The 11,678-nt window shown below is 40.8% G+C and overlaps 1 protein-coding gene across 2 annotated transcripts in view; it reads right to left on the reverse strand.

Annotated features, from left to right (window-relative positions):
• The window catches only part of PPARGC1A (peroxisome proliferator-activated receptor gamma, coactivator 1 alpha), a 96,837-nt gene extending 86,202 nt beyond the window's left edge, over positions 1-10,635 (reverse strand). Inside the window, exons 1-2 of one of the 2 annotated variants that reach the window (XM_012664203.1) lie at positions 10,462-10,635; positions 5,303-5,482 (exon numbers count right to left, since the gene is read on the reverse strand). In XM_012664203.1, coding sequence (XP_012519657.1) covers positions 5,303-5,482; positions 10,462-10,515 — 234 coding nt within the window. In that variant the 5' untranslated portion in view covers positions 10,516-10,635. The remainder of the gene's footprint in view (positions 1-5,302; positions 5,483-10,461) is intronic. The other variant, XM_012664204.1, reaches the window with a different exon arrangement.
• Between the last annotated feature and the right edge of the window lie 1,043 nt (positions 10,636-11,678).

Raw genomic sequence — 11,678 nt, forward strand, 5'->3', positions numbered from 1 at the left:
AATCTTCAGTGACACCCTACTTTCTACCATGTAAACTCTAAATGCTTCCAACTAGGTTCTACATGGCCCACCATGAGTCTGTACCTGCCCTATAGCCAAACTTACTACCCCTACTCCTGTGTTCCCATTACTATATATTTTACTTTGAATAAACCAAGCTCCTCACCTCTGTACCTCCTCTATGAAAACACTTGGCTCTTATTCTCTTTCCAGCCTTGGTGAATTTATTCCTGGTTTACCTCCTTAGGTAGAAACATACATACATAAACACACACACACACACACACACACACACACATATATATATTATACACATGTATATATGCATACATGGTCTCATAAAGTGTTCCAATTGCAAATATACACATAATCTTATGTATGTCATATATACATAAATATAAATATAAAGTCTTATATTGTTTTCCAACTATTAAACATAAAAACATAATGCATATATTTGTGTGAGTGCATGTGTGTGTGTGTATACACACACACACTATCTTGCATGGTTGGCTAATTGTTTCACATTTCTTCATTTTGCCTCCCAAACTAGATTTAAAGTTCATTAGGAAACAGGCCTTCTTTTGTGCTTTGTATATAATCTTTGCATCACCTAACATAGTTCACAGCATTAATAAACACATGATGGTCAACTCATTCATTATGCTACAAATATTTGAGTTCTTACTTTCTGCTGTTTTCTAACAAAATGTCTAGAAAAATGTCAGTGAATAAGACAGGCAGATTCCCTGCTCCCAAAATGCTCATGGTCTGTTGAACTGCCAAGATTTGTTATTTTAACTTTTTGATAGGTACATAATATATGCCCATTTTTGAAAAATTCAGAATATAACTGAAAACCAAATAAAGAAATGTGAAATCTTCTGTATTCCTACCAGAATGATCAAGTGGTCTTGAAAGCTTCCAGCATTCATTTCCTTGGTGCCACATAGCAAGATAATCTTAAACACAGATAACACAAAGCCACCACTCACCCTTTTTCTCCTACAAAAGTTCACGGTCTCAGACCTGCCTGAGAGTTCCAGTAATTACCAAACATGAATGCTGGCTACAGCTGTGAGTCCATCTCTCCCCATTAGCAAAGGCAGGCCTCAGAATGTATTATGAGTAATGACCGAGACAACTGCATTCTCACTTGCCACCGTTCGAAAGAACCCCAAGTAGCTGCATTCAGAAGTAACAGACGAATGAATGAAAGATGCCCATTCAGTTGTACCATGGAGGCGTTAAAGCAGGTGTTAAAATAAATCAGGGACAAGGTGGCCCACAGTGACCTAAAAAGGCCAATGTGCTGTTTCAACTAACTCCATGCCACCCATCTTTATACACTGTTGTGCTGCAAAAGTAGTCCTTTATTCTCCTCCTTCAAACAATGCACAAAGGCAACAGAGGGAAGGAAGTTATGTTGCAATATTCTGAAACATAAATCTTGCTACCAGCCGGTCCAGGGACAGTATCCTGTTTTCCTTACACATGGATCAGATTCACTGGAGGCTGTACCTATAGGCCTTCTGCCCTGTTTTTTAAAGCGGCTTCTAAATCATACCCGGTCACCTGCATTTACACATCTAAACACAGGCTGTGTGAGCAGAGATCCTTGTTTGTGTGTCCAGTTACTCAACCAACGTGTGCAATTGCATGTTGGCACACCTGCGCTCCCAGTCAGAATCCCCTCTTTCCCAAGTTGTGACATTCAACTTCATTCTTTTTTATTATCATGTTTGTGCAGTTCAATAAAAATTAAACTTAGCTTCAAATGTACATACAGGAGAAACAAAAGGACGAGATTTCTATTTACTTCCAATGTTTAAACATTCTGCCATGCTATTACGTAGCCTTAAATCCCACTTTCTGCTTTGATTAGAATTCAGAAATCCCATGGCCAGTTTCCAGCAGTGTCATCGACATGTTACTTGAGTCAGGGAAAAATGTTTAACTACTCGGTGCCTGATTTTATTCTGGGAGTTTGAGGTAGAGAATGCTTGTTACCGGCAGATCGGAGATGGCAGAGCCCATGACTGTTTGGCTAGCTCAAGTACAAGGCCTTCTCAAATGTGATGAGGCAGGGCTTTGCAAATCAGAAGGTGAACACAGGTGAAAAGTCCACTGTGAGAGGCTGGCTCTGGGAAAGGGCTTCCGTGAAATGCTGCTTTGGTAGAGGCAATACAAAGGCATGGTCATGCAAGGGTTATTTTGGACCTTCTTCACAGGGAAAGATCCAATTTTAGAATTTCACTATGCTCAAAACAGCTTTCAATTCCCATTATTGAAAAGATGTCTGAGTTTAACACTAGAGGGCAAAGAGTAAAGGCGTCATCACGCTATGCAAATGCTTGCGGAGCTGCTGCTGTTTGTAACAGCATTGCCACATCTGACCTTACCCTTTGCCTAGACAAAGAAGAATGCTCTTTGTGACATCAGGGAAAACTGTTGTGGGGACTTATCTAAACAGTCACTTTTGCTCTCTGTCACTAAGAGAATACCTGACATATTAGTCCTGAGGCCCCGGGCATCTCGACGATTTTACATGGCTTCTCATTTTTTATATCCCGTATTATACTGTTTTTTCTGAGAAATCAACTGATGCATCTTTAGCATTTCATAAAAGGGAGTTTTGTGACTTAAAAAAAACAACAGGGTTTTTCAACCTGAGAGCTATTGTCACTTGAGGCCAGATCATTGTTGCGGGGAGCCGTCCTGTGCATTGCAGGACTTTGTCAGTATCCCTGTTCTCTACCCCATAAATGCTCACGGCATCAGCTTGCCCCCAGTCCTAACAATCAAACACACCTCCAGACATTGTCAAATGTCTCCTGGGGAAGGGGAAGGCAAAATTGCTTCCAGTTAAGATTCATTGCTTTAAAATAACCTAATGAGATATGAAATTAAATGAACCTTGTGTTTTAGAGTGTTGAAAACAATTCTATCAGTGGTAGAATGTTATTTAGGAAAACAAAAAGGGTATCATTGCATAGATTAAGCCTCTGTATGGAGATAACTGGTTGTTTAACCAAGCCTCCTGTAATCCTTACCTAGGTACCACAACACAAAACGAGGAGACATCAAGGTCACGAAGAAAGTTATCTTTTTCAAAACAAGTCCACCAGGGTGGCATTGACTACCACGCCATCTCCCCCCACCTTTAAATTATTCTCTAATCATCCTCTACAACAGCAGTCCCCAAGCTTTTTGGCAACAGGGACAGCTTTCATGGAAGACAATTTTTCCACGGACCAGGGCGAGGGGGTGGGAGGGGAGGCAGAACTCAGGCAGTAATGCGAGCGATAGGGAGTAGCTATAGATACAGATGAAGCTCCCAAGCTTTCCCTCGCTCACCTCCTGCCGTGCAGCCCAGCTCCTAAGTTTCATGGAAGACAATTTTTTCCCAGGGGAGGGTGGGGGTGGGGAGGAAGGGTGGGGGTGGGAGTGGGTGTCGAGCTCAAGTGGCAGTGCGGCCTAGTTCCCAACATGCCATGGACCTGTACTGATCCCCCCCAGGGGTGGGGACTGCAGCACCACAAAATGCATGCCATTCACCTGATATGGAACAGCTGATTTTTAGATAAGAGGTCTATGGAGATGGACATTTTTTAAAGTACTGTTTATTTAATGCAGCATGACTTAGAATGGGCCTGTAACCTGACAAGTGTACTGATGAGGAATGTTCAATTTACCAGTTCTAACCAGCCAAGTCCTCACATGAACTTTCTAAGACCCGGCTGAGAAGCCTGGGAAAGCATAACTAACCACAAGCCTCCAGCGTTTCCTCCACCTGGTTCTATCTCCCCAGCCCTAACCCCACTACCTTAAGCATTCTTCTAAGACCCACTTCATGCTCCAGCGGTATTACAAAATCTTAGCTGCTGGCAAAAACTACAGCCACCTCTGCCTCTATGTCAACCAACACTGAAAGGAAGGGAAAGATTCTGTTCTATTTTTAAATATATTGAGCAAAGAAGCAGCTTGATATGTCTTTGTAAAGGATGGCTGTCACCCAAATTTACGGTTTCCCTGTTTTTATCAACGATACAGATTTTGAAGTCAGATAAATTTGGGGTTCAAATCCCAGGTCTTTATTTGTCAACTGCGGATGATTTGGGAAAATCACTTAACCTCTCTGAGACACATCATCTGCACATGTAAAACGGGAATGATAATAATACTGAAACAATAGGTTGTTTTGAAGGATAAATGAGATGACATACATTCAGCATGAGTATTCCAAAATGTTGGTCATTATTTTTGTTACTATTATTGTTATCAGTTATTACATTCGTCATTCATTTATGAATCAACAGTCATTTATCCAGCACCTTCTATGTGCCGGGTGCTGGAAAAACTTAATTAATATTGTAAAATTGGCTTTCTTAAAGACTCGGGATTTCAACCAAATAATACTGAAGTATAAATAATGTCTTCACTGGTGGATAACAAAAATTTTGTTTGGAGCCTGGCACACAGTAGGTGCTAAGAAAAGGTACAATGATGATATGATGGTGCTGGTGGTTGTATTGAATATTGAAAACTAGCTGAATTGGCAATTCACTTGCCAGAGTACTCACTAAATGTTTGTCCCTATAATAAGAAATCATTTATTTTCAAGTAAATGAGTACTGATCTTGTGAGAAAGAGCCTCTTTTCTCAGAGTAACACTTTAATAGTAGTAGATTAACATTCTTTATTATAGGGTAGGCTTATAATGAGAGTCTAGAGTCTGGGAGGTATTTCTCACTGCTGAAAGGTAAGTGAATTTTGACTAATTTATAAGTATATATTAGATTAGTTGAGTTTAGAAGTTTCCATTACATAGAGAAATTAGGGGCATGAACCAAAAAATAATAATAATCAAAACAGCTCATCTACTTTGTAAAACAAATAAAAGTAGATATCTAGCCCTTGATTAAAAAGAAATGACTTCTTATTATTAATTTATATTAAGCACCATTTATTTGCTACTCAGTCTCTTTCTGTGGGAAATAGGAATAAACAGGTTTAGACTTTTGTTCTTCTTTGTCACTAATTCTTTCACAACCCCTTAGCATTTCAACACAGTTTAATGCACTCTGTTGTCAGTTCTTAGCCCCTTAAATCTCAAAAAAAAAAAAAATGCATTTGTTTTCCAAACATTGTTTTTTCATAAAGTAGGAAGTGTCTAACTGCGACGAAAAATCTTTTGATGACAGCAAAGTAAGAACCCATTATGCTTGCAGGCCTATTGCCATGTTAGTCTGGCCCAAGCCAAGGTCAATGAGAAATTAATTTCTCCAAAGGATGTCCTTACCTCAAATATGTTTGAAGGCTCATTGTTGTACTGATTGGATATTATTTCTGATTGGTCACTGCACCACTTGAGTCCACCCAGAAAGCTGTCTGTATCCAAATCGTTCACATCTAGTTCAGAAAGATCAAGTTCAGGAAGATCTGGGCAAAGAGGCTGGTCTTCACCAACCAGAGCAGCACACTGCAGGAGGCAGGAAAAAAAAAAATAGCTTTCATTAACTTCAGGAACTTATTAAACTGCAATAGCATGTGATGGGAATTAAGCCTGGTTAATTCAACGACACCACCAAAGAGGGTCTTTGGCGCTTTAATTACCAGAGAAAACATCGTAAATTCTTTACTCACTTGGCTACCAAAGGATACTTTGCCTCATTTATGCCACCCAAAATTCTAACTCCAAACCCACAGTAAATGCTACACTTCCACGGAGCCTTCTCTGATTCTTCTAGTTAGAAGTCAACTATATTTGTTTGTACCTCTTTGATAGTTAGCACCGTCCAAGTTTCAAATTGCTTTATGGTTAACTATATGAAAAATTTCAGTCTACCCTTAGAGTATAATCCCTTTGAGGGTAGGACACAAATGGTTTTACACTGGAATTGTCATCACACATAATAGACACTCAATAAACAACTGCTAAATGAAAAATTGAACAAAGGAACTATATTAAGAAAACTTTCTCCATTTATACTCCTTTTAAGCATTACAATCCATATAATTCACTTAGCTAGCAGCTAATGATGCAAAGCCTTTTGACTCATCTGTGGTTCTCTTGAATTGTTATTTAAATCATTTACTCTTACTTGATTCTTCATGAGTTTCTGGCCTTCATCCTTAACAGGGCAAAAGCAAGTTCCTTCAGATGAAGGACAAAAACACATATTTTTTTCTATCTGGCATTTATATCTTTTACTATGTGTAACTTGCAAGTCATGCATGTTGGTGTGTGTGTGTGTGTGTGTATGGCTGGAATCACCTGGTACCCGGAAAAGAAAAATCACAATAGCACACCACAACAATATTTTTGTCCCTTATTTATGTATACCTAAACAATGCTTCAAAAAGTTAATTCAAAATAACTATTTTTGTTTATAGTTTTAAAATGACTTCAATTTATTGGGAGGTTTCAAATATCTTCTGTGGAGGCTGTGCTGCTTATCACCAAGGCTATTTTAGATTGCCATAGTCTTTCACTTCTCGCATGGTATTCCATGAAGCCTTTTCATGGTCCCAGCCTGTGGCTTTCCAAGGCAAGTGAACCCCCCATACCAATGAGGTGGTCTCCTCAACTTGAATTGGCTACCTAATTTCTGATTCCAGGCTACATACTGTGAAGAACCCTGCAGAAACCCCAGATTGCAGGAGTCTGGCGATGCCGAAGCAGTAAGGACTTTATCCACCTGTGAGCTGAGGTGTGTAAATTAGGAGGCACACACTCTGAAGCAGCACCCTCAGAGCCCCACCTTCCAAGGTCAGGAAAGATGGCGTGGAGTTGTTCACATCCAGGCAGCAGTTAGGCGTGAAGCTAAAGATCCTCCTTGACATTTAGATTTTGAATGAAATAAGTTTTATGCAGATTTTTTTTTCTCGAGCACCCCAGTTAGCCTTGGCAGGGATCCCTGGCAGGCTACATTGCATGGGTCATATGCAGCAGCGTGATCGTAAGCAACACATTGAGAAGTAGATACTGGGTAATGGAGTCAGCAGTTTGTAAGGGGCGCTGGGAGGAGCTTGTAAATCATTGCAGTGTTTCACTAAGACCCCCAGACCCCCGTTAGCTCCCAAGCAGCAGGCTCAAGGGAATGTAAAAAAAGGTACGTCCTCCCCATCAAAACTATTTCCTTATCATTTATTGGTCTTTCCTTTTTATTATCTGAGTTAGCCCAAAGTTACAGTTCAGGATGGGCCGAAGAGGAGACCTTGTTCTGGTACAATGTTCGCGTTTTGTTGTGGGTGTAACACTTCCCAGCCTCCATTCTTGCCCACATTGCATATTTTCCAAGTAGAAACACAGTATTAACTCTTCCTCAATACCACCAATTATGAGACAAGAAGAGAACTTTTTCAATGGTGTGAAATACAGTAGGATTCTATTGGGGGATAGTCCTTAAGAAAAAAACATAAACAACAAAAGTAGCAACGAAAAGAAAAATAATCTAGAAGACATAGTCTCTCGACATCTGGCTTTAGTTCTGGCTTTTAGTTCCTGTTGTGGAATTTAGGAACCTTGTTTTGGAATGCTGAACTGTCATCCTGGCTTGTGGACAGCTTCTTGCTGTCTCTCTCTTTAATTGCCTTCCTTTGATATGACTTTTTTCAAAACCCCTTAACCCTCCAGAAGCATGTATTTTTAAATAACTTTTGAAAACCATTGAACAGACCAGATCAATTTGTTGGATTTTACTATCCAATAGTTTACATATTCTTTTCTTTTCCTTTCTCTCTCTCTTTCTCATTTTTGCTTTTATGTTCTGGTCTAAAAAAGTGCATGTGTTCTTGCCAGTGCTGACATGCTAATAAAATCAGTGCTTCTGAATGCGGTACTATCCTGCTAATCTAAAACACATTAGTAGTAGCAAGTGTTCCTGTTATTAATTTATATTTGGCCTTTGGACGATGCCAGGCTTAACAGTCCGAGCCCTGTAACTGTCCTCATCTGACATGCTGATATTTACTGCTTCCTATACATCTGTAACAGGTGTGCTTTACTGCAATTACACAGACACATTCTACTGCTTCTTTGCAACTATGACAGCTATTTCACAACTGTAGCCTTAATTTTATAATAAGATTTAAGAGGATAAAGCAGTCACTAAACACAAAAGGCTAATTATTGTATGTTATTTCACCCCAACAGACTTTTCTCTTAGTTAAGGAGCAGACAATAAATTAGCTTAACTGCACTGATGATAATGAATCATTATAATTAAGTATAATCCTCCATTAACCTTTTGGAGGTTTTCGTGCCACTGATGGTAAATTTTAAAGAGAGAGAGAAGAAGGAGTGGACTTGGCCACATTAATTATATTAATGAAAAAAAAAGAATCTTAATTCTTAAAAAAAATTAGTCAAGACAAGGGAAAGGGGGTGTAGAGGGGAGCAGGAAATGAATGACAGTCTTAGTGGAGTTTATGTCATGTGAATTGTCTCTATCAATCTTAGTAACCTTATTGTCCATCACCTTCATTAAACTGTGAAACGCTGGGGACTCAGTAGCTATAGTGATATAGGCCTTTATTAACCAATGTGCTATCCTGTCATTATGTGCAAAAGGGCATAATACGTTTCAGGATGACAGCAAACATTAATGATTCAAAAAATGAAAACTGCCTACGCTACCTGCTGCTCGTAATATTTTAGACTGGCAGAGGTGATTCCCAGAGCTGCTACGGTGAAGGCACGGCCTCTAGCAGCTAGCTGCCTACAGTGCCACGGAGAAGACACTGGCCAGTCTCAGCCAACCGATCGGCGACTCAGTCCACGGCTGGACAATTAGCCCAAGACCTCGCTCATCCTTAAGAAAAAATGTAAAAGGCCACTGTTCTAGATGCTTCTGATGCTTATTTGAAAATGACTGCAGGAATTCCAATGATGAAAGTAAATCTTTCCTTATTTCCATATGATCTAGTTCCTCAATCAACTCCTAGCAGCATGAGGAATAATACACGGTGGAAAAATGAAACTACAGCAGCTGAGACACACAGTGCCAGCCAGACAACCACCCACAGGACACTCCGGCTACTCAGAGACAATTAAGACTTTGAAGCCACTTAGAACCCTGACTCCTGGTAGCTACAGGACATATGCATTATCCATATCTATTCCGCCTTACTAAGAAATCACAACAAGATAAGAACAATTATAATCCGCAAATGCGATCTGCCAAGGCGAGGGAGGGCCAAGGGAGCCAACATTTGCAAACCCAGCAAAGAGTTAAGAACCCAGGGCATGCCTCGCTAGATAGGAAAAATGCATTCGCAGACGGCCTTGGCCGAATTATTTTCACTTTAGATGTGTATCGCTGCACCACATGGACATCTTATTTAATCAAATCACGTGTGGCACTCGGTCCTCCCCCTTACCCTGCGTGCCCCCAGCTACCCAGAGGAAGCACTCGCAGTCTTTTGCCAGATTCATTGTTAATAGCTCGGATCCTCCATGCAATTCAATTCGGGTCCATCTCACCAGAGTCCACAGAAAGTTTCTCTTGTTTCCCAAGTTGCCCAAACTTTCCTTCGGAGAACATTCCATTGTGCTGAATGCAAACACGCCGAGGTCCTCCGTCTCCCACTAGACTCCAGAGATTACGAGGAAACCACTTGCGTTTTTTCCCCCCTGTATGAATTGTAGCCAGCAGAGACTGTGGAATTGATGTATTGCCGTCTATTTTTACACAAGCAGCGAGCAGCTCCACACACAGTCCTGCATAAACTCTATTCTCTCTCCGGCTTCAGGCAGCTCTCCGTGGTACAGGGAGATTTAACCATTGGCTTTCCTGCCACTGACGCGAAAGGAAAACCTTGCACTGCAAAAGGCTTTTTTTTTTTTTTTTAATTCGCTGGCCAAATCTTTCTACCACGTTTAGGAGTTTTAAAGGAAGCAGCATCGTTGTTTTGTGTTCTATGGGAAAAGCAATCTGAAATAGCCCAGGAGGATTATTTAGGATTTTATAAGTTCTCTGTCTGATGAACAGAAAGAGAGGGGGAAAAAAAATCCGGACTAGAGTCAAAACCAGCTATATTTGAACACATGCATTTTAATATTTTTATCTTCATCTTATTAAAATAGAAATGGCATTTTTCCAACCAGGCCACTAAACACCACTGGAAAGACTTCAGCTTCTGATTCATATCAATATCTGAGAGCATAAATATTGCATATGAGTAGAAACAGAGCCAAAGGCACATGGAAAGAGTTTCTAACTGCAACAGATACTGATGACAGCAGCTAAGCTTTGATTTGCTCAAGGCATCTCAGAGCCACCTTAAAATAGCAAACTTACTGGAGTTAAGATAAGATGGAGATTTCCCTCTGAAAGCTCCCGCCTGGACTACTTTTCTGCCTCCTCTCCTTGCCCAAGCCCATCCCCCCTTACAGGAATAATAGCATCTGAGGGAAGCTTTGGTCCTGGCTGCAGTGCCGAGCCCAGCCCAGCTCACCTCGATGTCACTCCACACAGAGTCAGAGTCCTGGTTGCACATGTCCCACGCCATCCAGCTCCTGAATGACGCCAGTCAAGCTTGTTCAGCTCCAATCCACAGTGACACAGAGCACACACTCATGCAGGCAACCAGCCCCTTACTGAGAGTGAACTGAAGGCACCTGTCTTACTACAGTCCCCAGTCACATGACAAAGCTATTAAAAAGTAGGCTGGGCTGTCACTCACCCAGCCTCCCTTCCCCTGTGCAGCTAGCTGCTCAAACTCGTGACGTCACTCAAAGGCAGCCCTCTGCCTCAGTGAAGTAACGCTTAAAAAAAAAGAAGAAGAAGAAAGAAGAAAGAGAGAAAGAAAGAAAGGAAACACTTAGACTTTTGGAGGCTTCAAGCACCATGCTGTGATTAAAGCCAGCTTTGAATGCCACAGACTCTGAACGGAGCCCTGGCCATATAATAACCCAAATCCCCTGCAATCTTTTTTTAATTTATTTTCCTTCCCAAACAAGCAAGTGGCAAAGCTCCCTGTCTCATGATAGAGTAACTATATTCTCAGCTAAAATGTGTATTCCCTAAGAACTCTTTAATTCTAAGATCTCCAAGTGGACTCAAGCTTAGTTTGGGACTAAAGCAAGAGCTTATCACATGATGCATCTTTACGAGACATTTTCTAATTGGGGGAGTATTGGAAAGCAGCGAATGGGGCATTTTTTGCTTGTTTAATCAACAGAACAGCCCGTATTTGTTAAGGTATAAACAAACTCCTCCACCCAGAATTCGGCTGTCCCCGTGGCAGTTGGGAATACCAGCTGCAGTTTGCTTTGCTCCATATAAGGAGAACAAACCACATAATCCCATCCTTTCAGCTTCCTTCTAATTATTTCCATTTCTCTCATAGGCTCCCAGAAAACAAGTGTTAGTAAATACAGTCGCTGCTGCTGTGCCCAGATCAGCTTAGATTCCCGGCTGCCTTTTTTTCATACATGTAACATTTCCTCCCTAACTGCCTTGGGGTGCCTTTTTGAATAAACATTGGATTCCAACTCTAGTGCCCTAGGTTGTGCAGTTTGCCTTTGAAATCAAGAATGTCCATGGAGTGAGGGAAAAATACCAACACACTGTTAGCAGAAATATTCATTTCTTGAGCCTTTCTTTTTATTATTTTTCAGCTTGTACCTGGAGACAATGAGGGCTAATGCAGGTGCAACTGGTTTATGATGA

The sequence above is a fragment of the Propithecus coquereli genome, unplaced genomic scaffold (genome assembly GCF_000956105.1).
Source record: "Propithecus coquereli isolate 6110/MARCELLA unplaced genomic scaffold, Pcoq_1.0 Scaffold87, whole genome shotgun sequence".
NCBI lineage: Eukaryota > Metazoa > Chordata > Mammalia > Primates > Indriidae > Propithecus > Propithecus coquereli.